At 33.3% G+C, this 20,859-nt stretch overlaps 1 protein-coding gene across 16 annotated transcripts in view; it reads left to right on the forward strand.

Moving 5' to 3' along the window:
- Window positions 1-19,878, forward strand: part of LOC106662771 (phosphatidylinositol-binding clathrin assembly protein LAP) — a 73,957-nt gene extending 54,079 nt beyond the window's left edge. For 2 of the 16 annotated variants that reach the window (XM_024225174.1, XM_014387071.2), the window contains 16 exons: window positions 1,839-1,850; window positions 2,127-2,229; window positions 2,290-2,498; window positions 2,572-2,720; window positions 2,794-2,888; window positions 2,942-3,019; window positions 3,081-3,231; window positions 5,364-5,483; window positions 5,542-5,698; window positions 5,763-5,870; window positions 10,031-10,339; window positions 11,744-11,852; window positions 11,911-12,016; window positions 12,683-12,730; window positions 13,966-14,068; window positions 16,662-17,078. In XM_024225174.1, coding sequence (XP_024080942.1) covers window positions 1,839-1,850; window positions 2,127-2,229; window positions 2,290-2,498; window positions 2,572-2,720; window positions 2,794-2,888; window positions 2,942-3,019; window positions 3,081-3,231; window positions 5,364-5,483; window positions 5,542-5,698; window positions 5,763-5,870; window positions 10,031-10,339; window positions 11,744-11,852; window positions 11,911-12,016; window positions 12,683-12,730; window positions 13,966-14,064 — 1,853 coding nt within the window. In that variant the 3' untranslated portion in view covers window positions 14,065-14,068; window positions 16,662-17,078. Of the gene's footprint in view, window positions 1-1,838; window positions 1,851-2,126; window positions 2,230-2,289; window positions 2,499-2,571; window positions 2,721-2,793; window positions 2,889-2,941; window positions 3,020-3,080; window positions 3,232-5,363; window positions 5,484-5,541; window positions 5,699-5,762; window positions 5,871-10,030; window positions 10,340-11,743; window positions 11,853-11,910; window positions 12,017-12,682; window positions 12,731-13,965; window positions 14,069-16,661; window positions 17,079-18,590; window positions 18,697-18,745; window positions 19,533-19,619 lie in introns of those variants that run through there. The other 14 variants (XM_024225186.1, XM_014387079.2, XM_024225190.1 and 11 more) reach the window with 12 other exon arrangements.
- Window positions 19,879-20,859: the final 981 nt, after the last annotated feature.

The raw sequence follows: 20,859 nt of genomic DNA on the forward strand, positions 1-20,859 counted from the left end.
CTTACTTGGGTCTAAGAAAATCCCAGAACAATGTTCAAGAACTTGCAGAGAATCTTTCAGTTAGCAAATCAGTCGTCACGACAAAGCTCAAATGTTGGGTTTATCATGTACTAAATGGCTTGGGGGGGGGGACATGAAGCTTGTACAACATGTGTGGTGATTAGTGACTGTTAGTCGATGATTACTCAGAAATCATGAGATGTGGTCTGGCGTGATGTAGGTTTCAGAAAAACATTTTCTTTATTGTGCCAACGTTTCAATCTTTATTGAGATCATCTCCAGGGCCTGGGATTTACAAACATTGTTTAAATTTAACAAATACATGTAGGATGTGGAAAAAAGTGAATTTATACAATGCAAAAAATAGATTTTTTATATTCAATTAAGTATTTCTACTCACTCAAAGTGTTCGTTTTCTGCGTAAATGTGCCAGTCTTGCGTGTCGTGTTGAGAGTGCCAGTGAGATATTGCTGTTTTATGTTTATATATTTTTATTTTATTTTATTTCTTTATTTGTTTTTATTTATTTTATAAACATAAAACAGCAATATCTAGAAATACTTTGATTGAATATAAAAAATATACTTTTTGCATTGTATAAATTCTCTTTTTTCCACGTCCTACAAGAATTTGTTAAATCTGAACAATGTTTGTAAATCCCAGGCCCTGAAGATGATCTCAATAAAGACCGAAACGTTGGCACGATAAAGAAAATGTTTTTCTGAAACCTACATCACACCAGACCGCATTTCACGATTTCTGAATAATCTCGTACATGTTTTTTGCCAAAACAGAAATGTACTTTTTCCAGATAAAATCGTTATTGTTATGAACAGTGGATTCTCTACGAGAGCAGCAGACATTCTGAACAGTGGCTCGACAAAGTAGAAGCTGCTTTCATTGCATTTTGCAAAGCCCCAACTCAATCCTCTAGCAAAACGTGTCGAAATGTATTGCTCTTAAATTGAAACAATGCTCTAGTGGCATTATTGAATCCATATTTGGTCAACCGGAAAAAGCCGATTGTTACATTGGCCCCATGTCTCACGTTGTCTCAAAACTGTTGGATCTTGGTTATGAGGTTCTGTCTCACCCTCACTATTCTCCAGACTCTGGCTTACCGACTACAATTTTTTCAGACACCTCGACAGTGTTTTATAATAAAAAAAATTATTGATCAAAAAAATTATATTCAGAGGGTATAGAGAAGTTGCCTTCGCATTGGGAGAAGTGTATTGAGAGTGATGGGGGTATTTTAATTAATAAAAAACGATTAAAATAATTTATTTAATTGGTTTTATTTTATAACCATAAACCTGCATTATTTTCTGGACAACTCAATAGATTAACTCTATTTTGCATTCATTTCTAATAAGATCATCTATGCAGTGTAAATTGGTAAAATTTGCAGTTATTGTCTAAATATTAAAGTGGATAATTTGGTTTTCCTTTATATGCGTATTGTTAAATAACACAGCAACAAAAACAATTTTTTTTAGGTTACTGAATGTTTAAACTTGATCCACGTTTTTAAGATAGACTATTGTTTAGAAATGTATGACAAAGCGTATCGATTTTAGTTAAAAAAATTGAATACATTGAAATTAATTACATTTTGCTTTTATATGGAAAAGAACTGATATATGTTAAGAAATTCATAATTTTTTAATTGGTCTACCCATGCTTTTTTGTAGTACAATTATATAATGACAGTACAGATGCATGTTATTTACATGATATAGAAAACATCTATGCCCTGTAAATTATTATTTTTGAAAACTGAGATTTTTAATAAATGTTTTTCTTTATTCCCTGTCTGACTCTCATGGACCGGCTAGGTGCTAGAGTCGGTAAGTTATAATAACAGAATTTTTTATGCTTTAAAGAAATGCGCTTTATTTTGTTTAGTAGAGTAATTAAACAGAAAATGCACCTAATATGAATATGAGGATATGCCTTTGTCCGTCTTTACCACCAACGTTTAATAATAAAAAGCTTTCCCGCATGTTAGCTTGAATAGGACTCTTTGCAGAAAAAAAATTGCCATTGTCATTTCTTTGGTGGTTGTTTTCACTTATCTGTCATTAATTGACATTTTATAACAGTCGTTTTTGTAATTTTCGCAGGCTACGATATGTCCCCGTTTATCAGACGATATGCCAAGTACCTCAACGAGAAAGCGATGTCATACAGGACTGTGGCTTTCGACTTCTGCAAAGTAAAGAGGGGGTGAGTAAATAAAATTTTATACGCGAATATATGAAAATTCGTCATGTGTGGAAATTTTAGAAAGGAGGACGGAGTTCTGCGAACGATGAACTCTGAGAAATTACTTAAAACTCTGCCAGTGCTTCAAGGCCAATTGGATGAACTTCTCGAGTTCGACTGCACTGCTGCCGATCTTAGCAATGGTGTGATTAACATGGCTTTCATGTTACTCTTTAGGGACCTTATCCGCTTATTTGCTGGCTATAATGATAGTATTATTAACCTATTAGGTAATATTCATTCGACAAAAAACTTTATAAATTTTTGAATATTGCCACAATTAACTTTTCTTTTTCTTTACAGAAAAGTATTTTGAAATGAATAAAAAACAATGTAGGCAAGCCTTAGACTTATACAAAAAATTCCTGATAAGAATGGATAGGGTTGGAGAATTTTTAAAAGTCGCAGAAAATGTAGGTATAGATAAAGGAGAAATCCCGGATTTAACAAAGGTACTTTTATTTGTCAATAATTAAATATTAGTTAACAGAACATCATGATATTTATATTTTATACAATAAATAGGCTCCAAGCAGCCTCCTTGATGCTCTTGAACAACATCTTGCTGCACTCGAAGGCAAAAAAGGCTCAGCAGCAAATACTCCCACACAGTCTGCCAGGTAATTTGTTACAAATAGGTAAACTTTTTCTTTTCTCATTTTGACTAATCCAGCATTAGGCCGAGATCAAGCTATTCCTACCTTCCCTGTCCTCAAGCTCCTTACCATTACTCCGACAACTATTGGATCCGGTATTCCATACAGTAACAATTTTCCGGAGCTCTCTTGTGGTTAACAATGTTCGCATTTCAGCCAACGATCCGATGTGAAGAGCGGGGTTTCAGCCCTCAGTAACACAAGCAGCGCTTTCGGCACAGCAGCAGCGCACAATGTCGACGCCAGTGAAGAAGCTCTGAGACAACAGGCTCTTGCTGAGGAAGAAGCAGCAATAAATCATTATAAGGTACAAAGAAGATATAATCACAATTTTGTGTTATAGTTCATAAAATCAAAAATACATGCAAACCAGCTACTGTGAAGTCTACAGGATTCTAGAACTATAAACTATTAACTAGAAAGTTCCAGTATGTATGCTAAATGTCTTTCACACTGGTTACATTATTCAATTAAGTTCATTAATTTTTTTTGCTGGCATTACTGCTTTGTTATAATCTCCAGATTGGTTCAGTATGCTCAATAAGCAAGTTTTATTCCAACTATTTATCTAAACTAAAAACCTTAATTAATTGTAATATATTAATTGGTCAAGCGGACCACGAAATTAGTGAATTTAATGAATTAAAATGAAGTATATTCACTAAAGCTCTCCGTGGCCGTTTCATTTGTCGCCGAGAATCCAATACGATTACACGACATTTGAAAAATGGCAAAAAGGTGGGGTTGAGGTGGGAAGTTGGTGTCCGAGTGGATCGAGGTCAGGATAGCTCAAATGGTAGAGCAGCAGCGTATATAGCCGAAGATCGTGGGTTCGAATCCCGCTCGTGCCATTGACTTTTTTATCTCAACTAAAAACCTTAATTAATTGTAATATATTAATTGGTCAAGCGGATCATGAAATTAGTGAATTTTATTCAAACATTTTTGAATTTGAAATGTTAGGTGTGTGCATATCCCCAACCCCGAAATTTTGACTAGAAGAAGAATCTGATCCCCGGGTTATGTTGTGATACTCGGGGAAGCCATGAATCGTCTCTCAGGAACAAGAAAGACTGCAGGGCACTTTTTTGTTTTTCAGAAGGGTTTATTTCCTATTTGGTCCTTTACAAAAATGTTGAATGTTGTATGACCACTTGCAAGAAGAACAAAATGCAGTAATTGACATCAAGCTCAGGATTGCACCCTCATAAGGTCCTATTGTCTGTTTGGTGGGATATTCGAGGATTAATTTATTGGGTTACCATGCTACCAAACCCTTAAACCGGGAACACACTCGATGCTACCCAGCGCCTTGCCACGTTTTGGCAGGGTGTGCACATCTATCCGACGTCAAGCACACGCAACGTACAGTCCACAGCGTGTATCACAAATCGGTATCACAATCGCAACGCCTCTTTTGTTCTTAATGCATTATTTTGAGCAAAACCATGAAATAAATTGTTAGTTAGACTTTATGAGCACAACCATGTAATAAATTGTTAGTAAAATTTAATTGTTTTAAATAAATTGGTATTATATTGGTATTGGTAGATATTAATTGGTCAAGCGGACGACGAAAACTAGTGAATTTAATTGTTTTAAATAAAGTTATTCCGGAGTTTTGATAAATTTTCTACCTAACCATCATAATTAAATAAAAACTCGTGAATTTTTGATCTCGTTTAATTTGGGTTATATTAAAATAAGGATGTTGTAATTAATATAAAGAATTACATATACATATTTTGAAATAAACTACAAATTATATGTGTGTCCTGTTCTGATGCTACTCGACAAAAATGGTGTAATTTTATTAGCAAAACCATGTAATAAATTGTTCGTTAAATTCATTCTATTAATAAATGGAATTCTGGTGTTTTGATAAATTTTCTTCCTAACCATCATAATCAAATAATTTTTATAAAAACTTATGAATTTTTGATCTCGGTTAATTTGGTTTATATTAAAATAAGTATGTTGTAATTAATATAATGACAATATACACGTGGTTTGAATAAAAATATGAGTGTCCGGTTCTTTTGTCTTCGACTGTACCTGATGTGACCCAATGAAAATCTGGACAGTGGGGATCGCAGCACGTAGAGTAGGTTAGCGTGGCATAGCACGGAGGTCTAGGTCGGGTAGCATCGGGTAGCGTCGCATGGTGTAGCATCGGGTAAGTGTGTTCCTGGCTTTACGGCAGAGACTTGCCAAGATAGAGTTTCAGCTTTGAAGGAAAACGTCAGACCCTTGTGAAAAGACGCAATGTCTTGCTTCACCATGAGTTAGGCCAGCAACAGCTCTACACTCCAGACATTTCCTCTTCTAATTTTTTTGCTCTGCTCCCTAGACAACCACTTAAAAGATTGAGGATTTTTGAATGAAAACTTGTAAAAAATCATTAGTATATTTCTTACATGGCTTACATTTTTTTTTCAGTCAAAAGTGCAATCACCCACCAATTCTGGTGCAACAGCTACAAACCCATTCCTTGTCGGTTCACCGACACAGCCGATAGTTGATTTATTCGCTGCTCCGATTCCAACTAATGAAGTACACGTAATATCTTGTTATAAGGCTTAGTCTACAGAAATCATTAATGGCGATTTATTTTCAGGTGCAACAATCGACCAAAGCTTCAGATGACTTGCTGCAGCTTGGGAACCCATTTGCAGATATGTTCAGTACCCCTGCGCCCACTGCCGGCGTGCCAGCAGCACCGCTTGCAGCTGTCCAGCCACAAGCGCCTGTCAATAATGTTTGGATGTCAAATGGTAAAAGCTGAATTTTTAAATAACAAAATTCGCCTTGACTATTTTTTTTCTTCCAAATTTGTAGGTTTCAATGCTGCTCCTGCACCAGCTCCCGCTAATGCATTCGTCAGCGACAACACCTTTAACTCAGTCTTCGGAGGAGCAACTGATAACGGCACTGCAGCTCCACAAGGTGAGACATGATATTTTTACATCATCTCGTTATTATCAATACCAAAATAATTGTCACACGAAACTCATAAAGTACAAAAGAAATCTAAAAATGAAAGCAAGGTTTGTTTGAATTTTTTTCCTCCTGCCTGGCCTGACTTTTTTGTAAATAGTTTTTTAACATTGGAAGAAATTTTTAAAACTTAAAGAATGGATATAGTTCATGTAGTTGCATGTATATAACAGTAATAAATTGTACAATATAAAAGACAATATATTGCAACTATATTTCATGATTGAATTTAGTAAATTCAGTGAAGAGTTTGTTTAGAATTATTAATGAGAGTTCTTTACAAGCATGTTGAGGCCCAAAACCCTCTTCTCACATGAAAATAACAATAGACTGCTATGTACATGCAATTATAATTACTAATTTATATTTTGAGAATAAGCACGTAACCATTGTCATAAATTCAGGAAAGAGATCTATTTATTTCTGCATCCATTTGAAACTTCATGCTGCCTCATTTATGCAAAGTGCACAGTGTGATCACGACTCCAAATCAATTTTCATCTATGCAAAATTGTCAAACACCTCAGTCTTTATTATTTTTTATTATTTATTCATATCTGTTATACGCAAGGAGTTATTTTTATTCAAGTTTTTCTTCTCTTTCTTGAATTTGTTTGGAAAAAAATTAATAGTGGTTTGATATAGATATTATTATTCAAACAATAGGTAGTTGTTTATGCCAGTCTTCATTATTTTATGTGTTTTGGTGTTCACTTTCTTGCACTATTTGTTTTTTTTGGACATTTTAAAAATTATTTTGGTATTTTGCTATATAATATTTTTGTGTTTTTGTTAAATAACTATGGTAAGAAATGTTATTTAGGGCTTGGAAGATTCTTGATTGGTTATTAAAAAAAAATTCTATTGCTGTTGTGATTAATATTAAAATGCGAGTGCACAAAAATGACTTGAGTTTTTTTTTAACTAACAGGGGGACAACCAGGTTGGTGTAACTCCAAACTATCGGACACCAATTGTGAATAATTGGCCCTGGTTTTGCCTTTTTTTTTTTTTTTTTTTTTTTTTTTAAGTTGAAATTTTCCATTTTTTAATGTTTTTATTTTGCTGTTCTACTTGCTTAAATCAACTGGGTGAATATATCATTTTAAAACTTTTTATTTATTTATTTTTTTAATGTTGATTACAATAAAAATATAGTAAAAGCTATCAAAGTGGGTCAATAATGAAAAAATTCTAAAAACCAAATATTTTAAAGTAAGCTAGGACATAAAAAATTTTTTCATGAAAAACTGTAAGCAGACGATGGCCAGATCATCTCTACATTCAATTGCTTTTCTCTAAGCGATAAGAGAGTACCGGCATTCGCTACTTAATTCTTGTGGGAAGGTGAGGTTCTAGAATTTAATAATCCAGAGAATGTATTCTTCGACATTTATTTTATCACACTTCCATTTTTTAAATGAACATAACGCAACAAGAAAATCTTAATTAATGTAAAAAGTCAGCCGCAACTCTAAATCTGGGATGAGTATTAACAAAGGGACTTAGGTTGCGCCACAATCAGTGTTCTCAGTATTCCCAGCTCCTTTCTGGTTTCTCGATTTTGGTTGGCAGTTGAGTCGCAATGACTGGTCCTCGCTGGCTCTGGCTGGCTGAGTCCCTTTGTCCAGTCCCCGATAGAGTGTAGGTGCTTTTCTCCCGGATCGACTCCTAGAGCTAACTGATCACTGCCTATGGTCTCCGACTCACTGTTGGAGCCCTTGGTCTAAACTGACTTTTGATTTCCAAATCCCTTTTTATACCAGTTCCTTTACCGGAATAGGGGTGGAATCAAAGGGAAATAAAAAAGGAATTTCCACCGACAAAGACGGGTGTTGTGCACCTTGTTGGCACAACCCCAATTTATGATGTCCCATGTCACTACATATTTGAGTTAACAGGGGTTAACATCTCACAAACATCGTGAATACCCCTTTTATCAATAACCCAAAAAATTAAAAGTAAATTCACTAGTTTCGTGGTCCATTGGACCAATTAATATCTTTCAATTAATTAACTTTTTTAGTTGAGATAAAAAAGTCAGTGTCACAAGCGGATTAGAACCCATGATCTTTGGCTAGATACGCTGCTTCAGATAACCACTTGAGCTATCGTGACCTCGATTCACTCAGACACTAATTTCGGAGCAGCGGCGTATTTAGCCGAAGATCGTGGGTTCGAATCCCGCTTGTGGCAATGAAGTTTTTATCTCAACTAAAAAGTCTTAATTAATTAAAAGTAAAATACTGCAGATTTTTTTTGTGTGAAACTAACATGAAATTTTCTTTTAGCACCTCTAGCATTTCATAAATATAAATTTTTGCTTGAATTTAAATTTGTCGATTTTTATGACCCCTAAAATTTTTCTAATTTTGAGAAGTCATTATCGGAATATTTGATTGGTTTTTGATTATTGGAATATTTGAAATGGTTATAATTCAAAAACGGCTAAAAGGATCACACCAAACAGGCCATTTGAAAGAAGAGATTTCTACAAGACATTAAACTTCTTTTTTTTTCTTCTTCTTTCTTCTAGATAGCAATAATAGTTTAATGTTTCCAAATATGTGACCCACCAACCTGGTTGTCCCCTGTAGGCAAAATTACAATTCTTCTCAATTTCAAAAATCTAACATGAATTTTCTCAAGCTGGAATTAACTGAGATTTGCAATATAAAATACATAAAATAATAAACTTAAAAATATATATTTTAATCTATACCGAATATTTATCCATCGGCTGAACATTAATTGCATAAATTTGCGTATATTTTTTTATTGACACTTTCCAAGATCTATGCATAAAATCAATCAAAACACCCATTAGACAATGAACTAAAAAAAATAAGAACGTGCACTTCAGAACATTCGATTTTCTATTGGGAATGTTAATTATTTGATATATTTGTTATCAAATGGAAGAACTTTTTTAAATGGGTCAAAAGGTACAGCTTATATTGATGTTACCAGTTGATTATGAGTCTTGAAATTTTGGTATTTGGTTTCTGCCTCATACTGCTCAACAATTCATGTTAAACTGGAAATTACTTGTGTTTTGGCATTGAGCCATCTTCATGAGGAACTGCCCCTCATGCTGAGAGGGGCTTGCATGTCATTGGGTCCAACTCTTGTCGCTAGTGATGTTAGGGGTTATGGTCATGGTGTTTTGACACCACATAATGGCGGTGTTGTCTGTTATTTCTGCGGTCGTTTATTATTTGTATGACGTTAGATTTCGATTTTAGGTTTCGACTAAAACTCCTCTCACTGAAAAACGCCAAAACGCATTTGAGTAATTAATTTTCCCAATTTTTAGTTCAAGTATTCCTTTTGGCTTTATTTTTTGTCTTCCTGCTATGCCTGTGGGAAACCCAAATTGGCAGACAAAATTGTCAAGATTTGCCAAAACATCTCTGGGTCTTACAAGAGGTCTTACAACTTCCTCAGGAGCTGCTGGAAAAAAACGGGTTCAGGCCTTTCAGGAATGCTCAGCCTGCTGAGATTCGAACCGAGAACCCTTACAGTGATGACTGTACTCATTGACTGATGAGTCTTTGGGTCCACACTCTAACCATTGCGGCCACCAAAGCCCCTGAGATTCTTCAGTATTGTTGAATGAGGTCTAGCTCTTTGTCCTCTTGTTGCCCACTTTATTTTTAGTTTTCATTGAGAAAAACCGTCACTTTGGTCGTGAATTAGATTTTTTTGTTATTATCTAATTGTGTCTTTCATTATGCATTATAATCCATATTTAATTCTTGTTATTTTAGTTTTATTTAACATTGGTACATTTATAATTACATCTATTTACTTTTATAGCTTCAATGTTATTGTGTTAACAGAAAAGAGTTCAGTTCATGGTTAATTCATCCACTGTTTTCAAAAACCATAATAAATGGTGATAATTTGTCCACACTCTAAGTTTTTGATGAACTATGTTGAACATTAGGGATTCGTCTACTAATATGCAACAATATTGAGTAGGGCTATTTCAGTAGCCATTAAATTGCAAATCTTAGTCTAAGATAATGTAGAATTTGTACAGAGTATTAAAAAAAAATGTGCACAAAGTGGAAAGAATAAACATATGAAAACAAATTTTGTGCAAGCTGGCGTAGTGGATCCCACGGTGAATCCTTTTATGACAGACTTCCCCGCGGGTGAAGAGCCGGGGAAGACTGCGACTCCTCCTCCTCCCAGACCTCCTCCTCCTCGTCCTTCCTCACCGCCCAAGACGGCCCTGGACGACCTGAACGACTCGATAAGGATGGCGATGGGCGGGACGCCCTCACCGTCGAGGCCTCCGCTTCCTTCTGCTCCCACTCCCATTCCCCAACAACAGCCGTACCAAATCCCGCCCCAGAACCCGCAGATGCACTACAGTTCTCCGGCCAAGGTACCCTTGGTAGCGATGCAAGGTAAATTTTCACCGAAGCACATTTTTTACATTTATTCACCAACGAGAGCGTCTCAGAACAAACTCAATTTTTAAACTTGCTTAATTAAAAATCAAACAACTCCACTAGAGAAAAATATGCTGAGTTGTAATCCATATTTGATTAAATGATTAGGTTTAAAACACATTCTAAAGTGAGCCACTTCTTTTTCTTAATAGTCAAAATCATTATTAAGAAGACATTTTTGCATTTCTTGTTTTTCCTCGGTCTAATTTGTTTTTACCTCAATAACTTTTGTCATGTGATACATTGGCATTAACAACACTTACAAATTTTCATTCCATCAAAATGCTTTTCATTAAATTAATATTAATATATTACTTGACATCAGAGAAATAGGAAGACAGAAACTTGGAAGTGGATGTTTTATCATTTGAAAAAAAAAAAAAAAATAAAAAATACTAATAGCACTTGGGAATAGATGCATACCAGGAAAAACACGAGGTATATACATTTTAGACTTCAGCTTAAACAGAAGCAAGAATTGACAGGCAAGCCGTCCAACTTTTCTAGATGTAAAATTGAGTAAAAGTTCCTTGGATGCTCCCTCGTTGGTTTCTTTTTTGTTTGGTTTTTCATTCTTTTAAATCTTGCCGAGCACTTTATAGTTTATAAAAAAAAAGCATGCTGTTTTTTTTTTCTGTCACAATCTAAATGATTCCATTTTAGAAAGGTATGTTTCCAGCATTTCTGTACATTTTCTTTTTTAAACTAACCACATTTGGAAAATTTGGATTAGATGATTATATAAACATTTTAGGCAATAGATATGATCTTTGATGATTTTTATTGTTTTCAAAATTTAAAAAAAAGTACTAATTTTCAATGAAGCAGTCTGTGTTTTCTTGTAATAATTAAAGAAAAAAAGCATGCTGATCACTTTTTCACCAATTGGTTGTTAATTGCTATTTTATAAATTAATATATTCTAGCTGATGCAAATACAAATGATAATACTTTAGAATTACATATGTGCATATTAAGCAGACTAAAATAAGTTTTACATAAGCTAGAATATAATTATATAAAAAGGAAACACCCAAATGAACTTCACGTTTTTTCCCTGTATATGAATAAATTCAAACTTTTATTCTCATAGTAGATTAACTAAAATAAACAAAAATGCAGTTTAATTAATGAATGTAAATTTTACCCTTGGTTTAATTGATTGTTAAAATATTAAATATTTTATTTTTTGATGCTTCATTTGGCACAACTTGCTTAGTTTTAGGTAAAAAGTTGTCAAAAAATGAAATTTTTCCTAAAATTTTATAGAATTGTGCAGGGCTTCTAACTGTGACAGCCTTTTAAAAGCCTTATTAATTTCAATCCGCAGAGTTTGTAAATTTACGACTTTTCATTTTAGGAGGAGCGGAATCTCAGACAGGCAAAGTCCTCACTGGCGATCTGGACACCAGTTTAGCAATGCTCGCCGAGAATCTCACGATGAACAAGGGCAACCAGCAGACACAGAAGTGAGTAATGCCGAACCCACCCCTTTTTTTTTCAGTTTCTGATTTGACAATTTGACAGGGGCATGCAATGGAACTCACCGAAGAACACAGCAAAAGGCGCGGGTGGCACGGGGTGGAGCCCTCAACCTATGGCTGCTACGACAGGCGCCAACTACAGACCCATGGTATAAAATTCAATTTTGCAAGATTGCACGATTTTTTTTTTATCATTCTTTAGTATATTTTTATTATATTAAAAAAAACCCATTCGTTTACAAAACCTTCACGCATAAATTGGAATTTTTTTTTGGTTTTCAGTACTCTAGGAAATAGGATTCCAGTTTGATTTTTGTTTTTATTGTAGTTGATTTTCGTATTAAATATTTTTTATTATTATAAAAATTAGTTTGATAGTCTAGATTTTTTGTCTGTAATTAATGCAAATTTTTTAAAAATTTTATACCAAGCATGAGCATAGCTTTACTTCTTTTTTTTTTTGCACCATCAATTGTATTTGTCACTGTAATATATATCTATTCTCATATCACCGGAGCATGTTGCTAATTTATAATTTACAATGAAACATACGCACAAACCCTTAGGGTGCACTTGTTCTAACTGAAGCGAGCCAGCCAGGATTAACTGCTAAAGCCTCTTAAGACCTCACCTACTTCATTTAAAATTCTGCTTCACCTCAAAATGTAAAAATTGTAAATAATCCCCTATAAATATCGGCAATTCAATTCAGTTCATTTTAAAATAAGCTCTCCTTTTACTTCTAGTATTATATAATTCTGTAGCTTAGTTTGCTTGGCATATAGTGCACGATTGCAGACATTGTTTATTTCCAGGGCCAGGGCATGATGAGCACGCCGCAATTCAACAATTTCCACCATATGGTAAGTCTGAGTATAAAAGAGACACAAAGACTCTCATGTGGGGGGGGGGTCTGATTTTCTGAATAAAACCCGTTTCTAGGGTCCCGGATTGTGTGGCGTTCAACATTCTTCTTCTTTGTTGTTTTATTGCACCGTTAGAAAGGAAATTAAAAAACTCTGTAAGATTCCCTCTTTTTACCCCCAATGCAATGCAATATTGCTAAAATTCTTGCCTTGGATTAGTTAGAAATTTTTTTTAGTAATTTTGACTGGCAAATGACAGGAATTAATTAAACTGCCGACAAAATACGTTATTTTGTTATATTACTACTTATTTTATTTAAGAGAAAGCTTTTGATATTTGTCGAAATTTAATTTTGTTTAATTTAAGCGTATTAATTTGAAAAGAGTACGATTTCATTTTATGACTGTTATACTAATTTGCCATCGCAAACTCTTATTAATTTTTGCCTAATGAAATTGTCCAGTGAAGAAAAAAATTAACCACTAATACATATAAATTATGTCTTAACCTTGTCTTGTTCTATACATTTCTCTTTAACCATGTTCTATTTCTTATTAAAAAATGTGTGCGGTTTTACGAAAAGTCAAAAAATTGAAAGTGTACCATTCATTGTTCTAACATTTAACAATGCGGCCTCACATTTAATCCGGGACCCTTGTCTGTTAACATTTAGCATTTAATCTTATCTCTTTGGTAAAAAAAAAAAAAAAAAAAAAAAAAAAATTCAATAAATTTTCTCTGGATGTAAGCATGTTTCTGCATTTGAGAGCATGTTCATAGTGCATTCTGGTAATTTTTCATGAGTCTATTTTTTTTATTTAATTTTTTTTATACAACTTCTGAATTCTAAAATGAATCCAAAGCATGGGATTTTTAAGCATTTGTACAAGAATTTATGTGTAAGAATGATTGTCATCTATCAAGTAGTAAAAAAAATATATAAATAAAAAAATATAAAAAGTAAACAAAAAAATATATATACATACACATATACATACTCATATATTTTGTACTTTACAAATAAATATAGCGCTGTATTTTTGCTACTTGAAAATAATTACATAAATTTCAAATAAAAATGTACATAATAAAAAAAAGGCTTTTTTAAAAACTGTAAAAAAAAAATCATGAGTGCTATATAAAAGTAGAAAACCGAAAGTAAATTAGCCTAATTGAAAATCATCTCCCAGTACATATATAGCACTCATAATGCATGATCTTTGTGGTGTAGGGTATGATGCCAGGTGGTATGGGCTCTCCAAGGCAAGTCCCTCCAAGTGCCCAGCCCCCTTCGCAGGCACAGGAGTTAGACCCTTTCGGTGCTCTTTGAACAGGTAATTAACCCCTTTGTATAATGATTCTAAATCGTTACAGCTATTTGCTACTTCTAAAACATAGGAGAATAATTTGCTTATTAACAAATCATTCTAATTTGAATGTGTTGAAATTCTGTTTATTGCCAAATTACTTAAATGCATACATTTTGAACATAATGCCTATTGTTTCACTAATTTCTACAATAAAAAAAGTTACAGTTAGAATATTTTATTATTATTGGTTAATGCTGTAGATTTATCATGTTTTTTCTTTTATTTGTAAATGAATCCTTTAGAAATGGATAAGTGTGCGTAGGTGATTGAAAGGCAACGGTGATTTTAAAATTGCAGCAAGTTTGTTTTACAGGGTCCTGTATAGAACAAACATTATATAAACCTGAATGTTTTCATTCAACAATGGCTTTTGAGCAAAATTGAAAGTGGTTTTTGTCTTCAAATGTATCGGTGAAATTAACTCCATTGTATTTTCCCACAATATTGTGGAAATTGTAAATGTACAATGTCAACTTCAAGGCATCTACGAAGGATTCTCCATTTATTTTTTTAAAATTTTGGAGCTGCCACGGCAGAATTGTCAGGGCGTCCGACTAGACGTTCTTGGTTCATCTGGCCTGACCTTTGAATTATACAGTAGTTGAGAATAATTTGGGAAAAATGTAAAACAATTTAATCATAGTTTGATTGGAGCACTCCTATATGACATTACTTTTATTATTTGTTAGAATTTCAAAATTTCACCTTTCTACAGTCTGGGGTGACAATTAACTATTTAATAAGAAACTGTTAAATCTTAATAAAGTTAAATCTTCATAACTTAGACTTAGACTTAAGCTCTCATGTATTACAGAATTTCAAAAATTTTCACCAATCTACATTATCGTGACAATGTATAATTATAAATTATATGAGAAACTGTTAAATTTCTGTAAGTTTGGTTGTTTTTGATAATTTTTGTCATGGTGCGTCCTCACTGTTTTTGTCATACCACCGTTGAAGTGGCATAAAGCCTGGATAGGCAAAACAGAGGTTCATCACCCTGTAGATGAGTGAGCCAAAAATTCAAAATTAAAGTTAGTGATGGTCGAAAATTACTCTAGATAGCCCTGCGAAGTTTCCCTGTTGAATTCCTGGAAAAACCTCAACATGGGAAGAAAACTCACAGAATTTCCAGTAGTTCCTTCCCCTACAAATAAGGCAGATTTTAAGCGGATAAAATCTCAACACCGAAATGAACTTTAAAGTATTGCCTTTTATTTACAGTGATGTGCCGCTTTCACCGCGAAAGCCGGAGGACACAGGCGGGCGTGTGACATTCACATGTTCAACCATAAGCCATAAGATTATCTACCAGCCCCATAAAATTCATAGCATTTTAAATTCATAAGTTTAAATTCATATTAATAAACTTGTTTTTAAATCTTGTGCTGATGTAGGGTTTCCTTATGTTATAACACACCAAAATTGGTCGCAAAGTGCAAGGTTATAAATTGGCCGACTCTTTTTTAACTAGGCACGACGGGGTTGTGGAAGGAGAAAAGTAAGTGTTTGAAAACGTAAATTGTAGGTGTATTATATATTTTTTATTATGAGAGCAATATTATTTTTTTCTTTTAGGTCTGTTTTTAAACGATACATAATTATCTTTCTGGCTCTAATTTTTTTACACAAAGAATTTATCTTGCTGTCAAGTGATAGAAAATTTCCGATGTCAAAAAACTTTTGAGCACGCTTGCCCTAAATGTGGTTAAATGAATAAAAATCCATGGCATCATTGTATTATTATGTGTACTTTAATGATTATTGTATATATTGGTGGTAATCGTTTGAATGGAATTGTAGATATTTGGAATTTTTTAATAGGACAAAATTTTACGTTGTCTTTACAGTTTCTAGAAATTTTCTTTATTTTGTGACAGTAAATGTTATTCGCAAGGTGCCAATGTGAGTGTGCCGCACATTTATTTTCTCACCTGGAACATTTGTACAATTTATTAAAATTGATTTAAATTGTAACCAGCTTGATATGAAATGTGCTTAAGACAATTTTAGGTTTCTGAAACCATTTTTTCTTCTTCTGATAATGCTGTTGAAAGTGTAATGTTGTTTTAGCTTGGCATGATAACACTGAATGTCGACAAGTTCCTCCTTCAGAGATGACGAATGTACTATGTGTTGCAAGTATATTTTAATAATAAAAATTCAAAATTACACAGTCGATGGCAACAGCCAGGAAGTTTAATTCCATTTTAATTTGCCACGCTTGTTTATCCAATATCTTTAAAAGGACTGTATGAGGAGGTTAACTTTTAGTTTTGTTTTATACTATATAAAGTCAAAAGGTTTTTCTTTAGCTGATTCAAATTTTAAATTTTCGTTTTTATCTGTCTAAATTGTAATGAAGTAAAATAAAAAAAGAGGACAGTTATGGGATCAAATTATCAATTATCTTATTAAATATAATTTATAAATGTTTGCATGTTCTATAAGTGGCATAATGGTTCGTGAAGTGTTCGTCTTATTTCATTTTTCTTGCATGAAGATGTGAATATATTTAATTAAAATGTTACATGCCAACCGTTTATTTTTACAGGAATTTAAGTGGACCTGAATGGCCTGTAAATAAGAAACTTGTATGGTAAGCCTTGGCTCCCTTCCTTGCCAGTTACCAACAGTATAATAATAGGGAAAAATATATAAGTTTATATGAATGTGTAAATTATTGAGAAAAAAATGGAAACTATAGCCTATTGAACGTGAATGTAAAGCCCCTTCTTAGTCGCCGGGAACTGATAAGCAGCCTTCCACGTGCCTAAGTTGACGGACCTGAAGACAGCGGCATCGTTACTTTATTTCTGTTATTTTTACTTTTTTCATTTTCGCTTTGTAACACTTGCCATTTAATACATTGTTAATGTTTTCGTATGTTAACATGACTTAGAATAAATGAGAGACTAGTTAACTTATGTATCAGCTCTTAGAGTAATCTCTTTAAATTAGGGGAGCGAGATGGAGACGATTGTTATTTATTGCCAACGAATTTTTTTTTCTTCTCTTCTTCAGATTACATATTTTAAGATTGTAATATAAGCTATATATATTTTTCTCTGAGATTAATATTTGCTCCTTTTTTTTTGTTATTGTATATATGCAAACTTATTAGGTGTTTTCCCTTGGTTGTAAGTCCATTACTATTTTAGGGACAGTATTTATTAATAATAACACTTCCCCCTCCCATTCAAATCAAGTGTGATATAATTCAATTTACTTGTTTTAAAACTCAATTATAAATGTTTAAAACAAATATATATTGTGAGACTAAAATTTATATTATATAAACACATCTAAAAAAAAAAAAAAAAAAAAAATATTCTATGAATATATTATATATATGAAGTTATAAAATGAATGGGATTAAATTTAACAAAAATAATTTATATGTATAATGCATCATTAATTAAAAAAAGAAAGAACTAAGGATTATAAAAACAACTTGAAATCATAAACTTGACAATATTATTTTTAAGTGTACCCAATTATATATAAAGCATTAATAATTGTAACGAAATAATCATAGATTTCCACTTCTAGGGAGTGCACGTATAAAATTATAAAAGTCTTTCTCCAGGTCTGCCTAAAAAAGCATAAACGGCTGACAAAAAACATTAGAAAAACAAACCTAATTTTTAAAAGTAATTAGTTGCTTTTTGGCCTGTACATAGTTAAAAAGAAAAGTATAATATATAAATTAAAATATTTAAAAAAAAAAGAGAATTGATTTGGTGTAATTGTATAGAGAAGTAAGTAAACTAATTCATTATTTATTCAGGGACTTTCTTTTGAGAATTAGACCACTATGAAATATTTAAATGTATATTTAGATAAATATTAATTGTATGGTGAGAGAGAACAGAAGAAAATTAGCTTTTCATGTACAGCTCCAGAGTAATTAAATCACCCTACCTAAAAGAAAGATACAAAGAAAGAGATTCACATGTGATATGAAAACACAGATCTTTAGCTTCATTCCATCGGTGTGTCTATGGATGTTTATTGTAGAGAGCTTTTATATATAAAAAAAAAAGAAATTAAGCACATTTCAGTACTTTTTAAAACTGCATTTCAATTTAAAAAATTATTTAATGTGCCTAATTAATTTAATTTTTATTCATTGTTAAATAATTGAAAAGACATTCCACTGTTTTTATTTTATTTTTTTTGTTGATTTATATATACTTGTTTTTGTCAGTGCTTACATTGTGAATTCCTTTTTTGGAACTGTTAATTATATATTTTAATGTTTCCATCACAAAGCTTTGTTTAAGAGTTACGTTTGCAAACAAATTTAATGATATATATCTATATTTATAATTGATTTCATGAAATGAAACAAAAAGTATTATACAAGAAATTCTGCTATTACACGCTTGTTTTTATTTATAAACCTTTCCTCCCTACAGTGTTTTGTTTATCTGAATTTTTATAGTTTGGTTTATAACAAAATTGTTTCATTTTTTTCTAGAAAGGTGTAAAATGAAAATGAAAGTCCATTGTGCAAAGCAAGCTGCATAAATCAGCATGTTGAGGATGTGCTTGTATTCGATTTTTTCTTCTTTTTTTAAAGCCAGGTTGGTATAACCAAAGATCACTAATGAGCACAATTTAACGCATATACAGCATTTTACAGAGATCAAGTAACCTGTTTGCAATTTTTTTTGGCATGTCGTACATGTCGCTAGGTATTATGCACCTCCGAATTTCCATTATCGCCTTGGCGTTTCCACGATTGAATTTCGGTTCTCTTCCTGTGTCTTCCGATTTGTATTAGCTGCGGTCGAGGACAATGGGCCCTTTGGGTGGGTGGGAGACGGAGAAAGGAGAAAGCAGTTGGGACGTGTCATAGTTCATCTGGGGAGGTCGATGTCGCACGATATGACTGCGATCCCGTTGCGCAACCAGCCGCCATCTTATCTCAGACCTTTCTTTATTTGGGATGTAATCGCTGAAACGAAACTACGTACTCATCGGAAAGGGCGAAAAAAAGTGGAATAAATTTGGTACAAACCAGTAGGCAAGAAGTTAACACTGTCTTTGACTTTTTAGATAATTATGACAAAATAACAGTTTAAAGTAGTTTAATTTGGGGAGGGGGGTTATGGTTGTTTTACCAGCTATTTTGTATGTGCTGGTTAGTTGTTCCGATCATCCAAACTTACTATCCTTGCTGCTTTGGTCTTGTCATATGCGATTCGGCATTTCGCATGTCCAGTGCTTGCTCATCAGTGGGCGTTAGAAATAAATTAAACTGTAAGGACGGTAAATAATCTATCCACTGCACCGTAATCAATCATCATTAATCATCCTTGTTATGCCCACTCTCGCTGGATTTATTGCAGAAACGCGTCTGACAGACCAAACCGGTGTGTAAAGGCAGACCAAACCATCGGAAGCTATCAACCTAGAGGTTACGTGAAATACTAAGTTTTATCCTTATACAAAAATAAATACCTGGGTAATCTGTTCAGTTAAAGCTTTTCCTGAAATATTTCAGAATTTGAAGTTGCATTGTTCGACCTTTTTCTTTCTAAGCCTGTTTCTTCGACAAGGGGTTGAAAATGTCAAAAAGAAGAATAGGCAGGCGAGGTGTTAGACTCATCAAACGAAGTCCTTGTAACACGGCCAACGAGATACCAAGGAACTATTACGCTAAGGACTTTATGGCATCCGGGACGAGTCTAACGATCGAGGTCTTCAAAAGGTCTTAAGTAAAATTACCCAATGGGTCAAACATTAAAACTGTTGTGAGAAAACCGACATTGTACAGACTTAGTTTCGCCAAAAACTAGTTTTACGAGTTCGATTTTATGGGATTTTGAATCCTAAATGAACAATTCAATAAAAAAATATATTTTATTCTGATGCTGAAAGTAACTTTCCATAAGAAAGACTCGTGTGAAAAGATGCTTCATGTATCTAGTTCAAAGTTTGGGGAAAAACCTTATTATGCCTGTTACTTATTATCTCATTATTATTATAGACATCTAATATTTGATGTAAAAAATCACTTTTGTCTCTGATTTCATGTTTATTCACTGTTGAAGAAAATCGACTGGATTCTACTTTGTACATGTTCTACTTAAATAATTGTTATAAGGAAAGTTCTATAAACAATAAAGACACTAAATGAAACAAAATCGAATCTTTTTTTTTGTACTAATCAATCCGTATGCAGTTTTTGAGATGGATCCAGAAGACACTGAAAATAGCGCAATGCCAAAACAAATCTAACAGACAGACAGACCAACCCAGCGAGGATAGTCAGACCAAAATGACTGATGACTAAATTTCACGTACGCAGGTTGTATGGGACATATCAGGAATAGTCTCGATGTGCTGGAAATAGCTAAGCTCTTGTAAGTTATTCACAGTCTATATAAAATATAAGCTCGTTGCTGCAAAAGGACGACTTTGACCAAATATCGACCCATTTGGTTAATTTCTTGCCAGTAAGTCGCTGAGTCGTTTGTCTCCTCTCTAGCAGAAACATCCTTTTTATAACGAAGAATGTCTTAGCAAGCGATCGATGAATAACTGATCACAGTAGATTATCATGTATGATTTCTATTATTGGACTTTGTACTTTGACCCCGAAGGGTTGTCACTCCCCTTTGTGCTGACCTTAGGGTCTTACCTCAGGAGAGTTCACCTCACCTACCCCGTTATGAGCCTGGGTCATTGGTATCTCCCTTAAGGTCACTCAGTCGACAGCTAAGTCATTTCAGCCCCAACAT

The sequence above is a fragment of the Cimex lectularius genome, unplaced genomic scaffold (genome assembly GCF_000648675.2).
Source record: "Cimex lectularius strain Harlan isolate CLEC.00 unplaced genomic scaffold, Clec_2.1 scaffold45, whole genome shotgun sequence".
NCBI classification, from domain to species: domain Eukaryota; kingdom Metazoa; phylum Arthropoda; class Insecta; order Hemiptera; family Cimicidae; genus Cimex; species Cimex lectularius.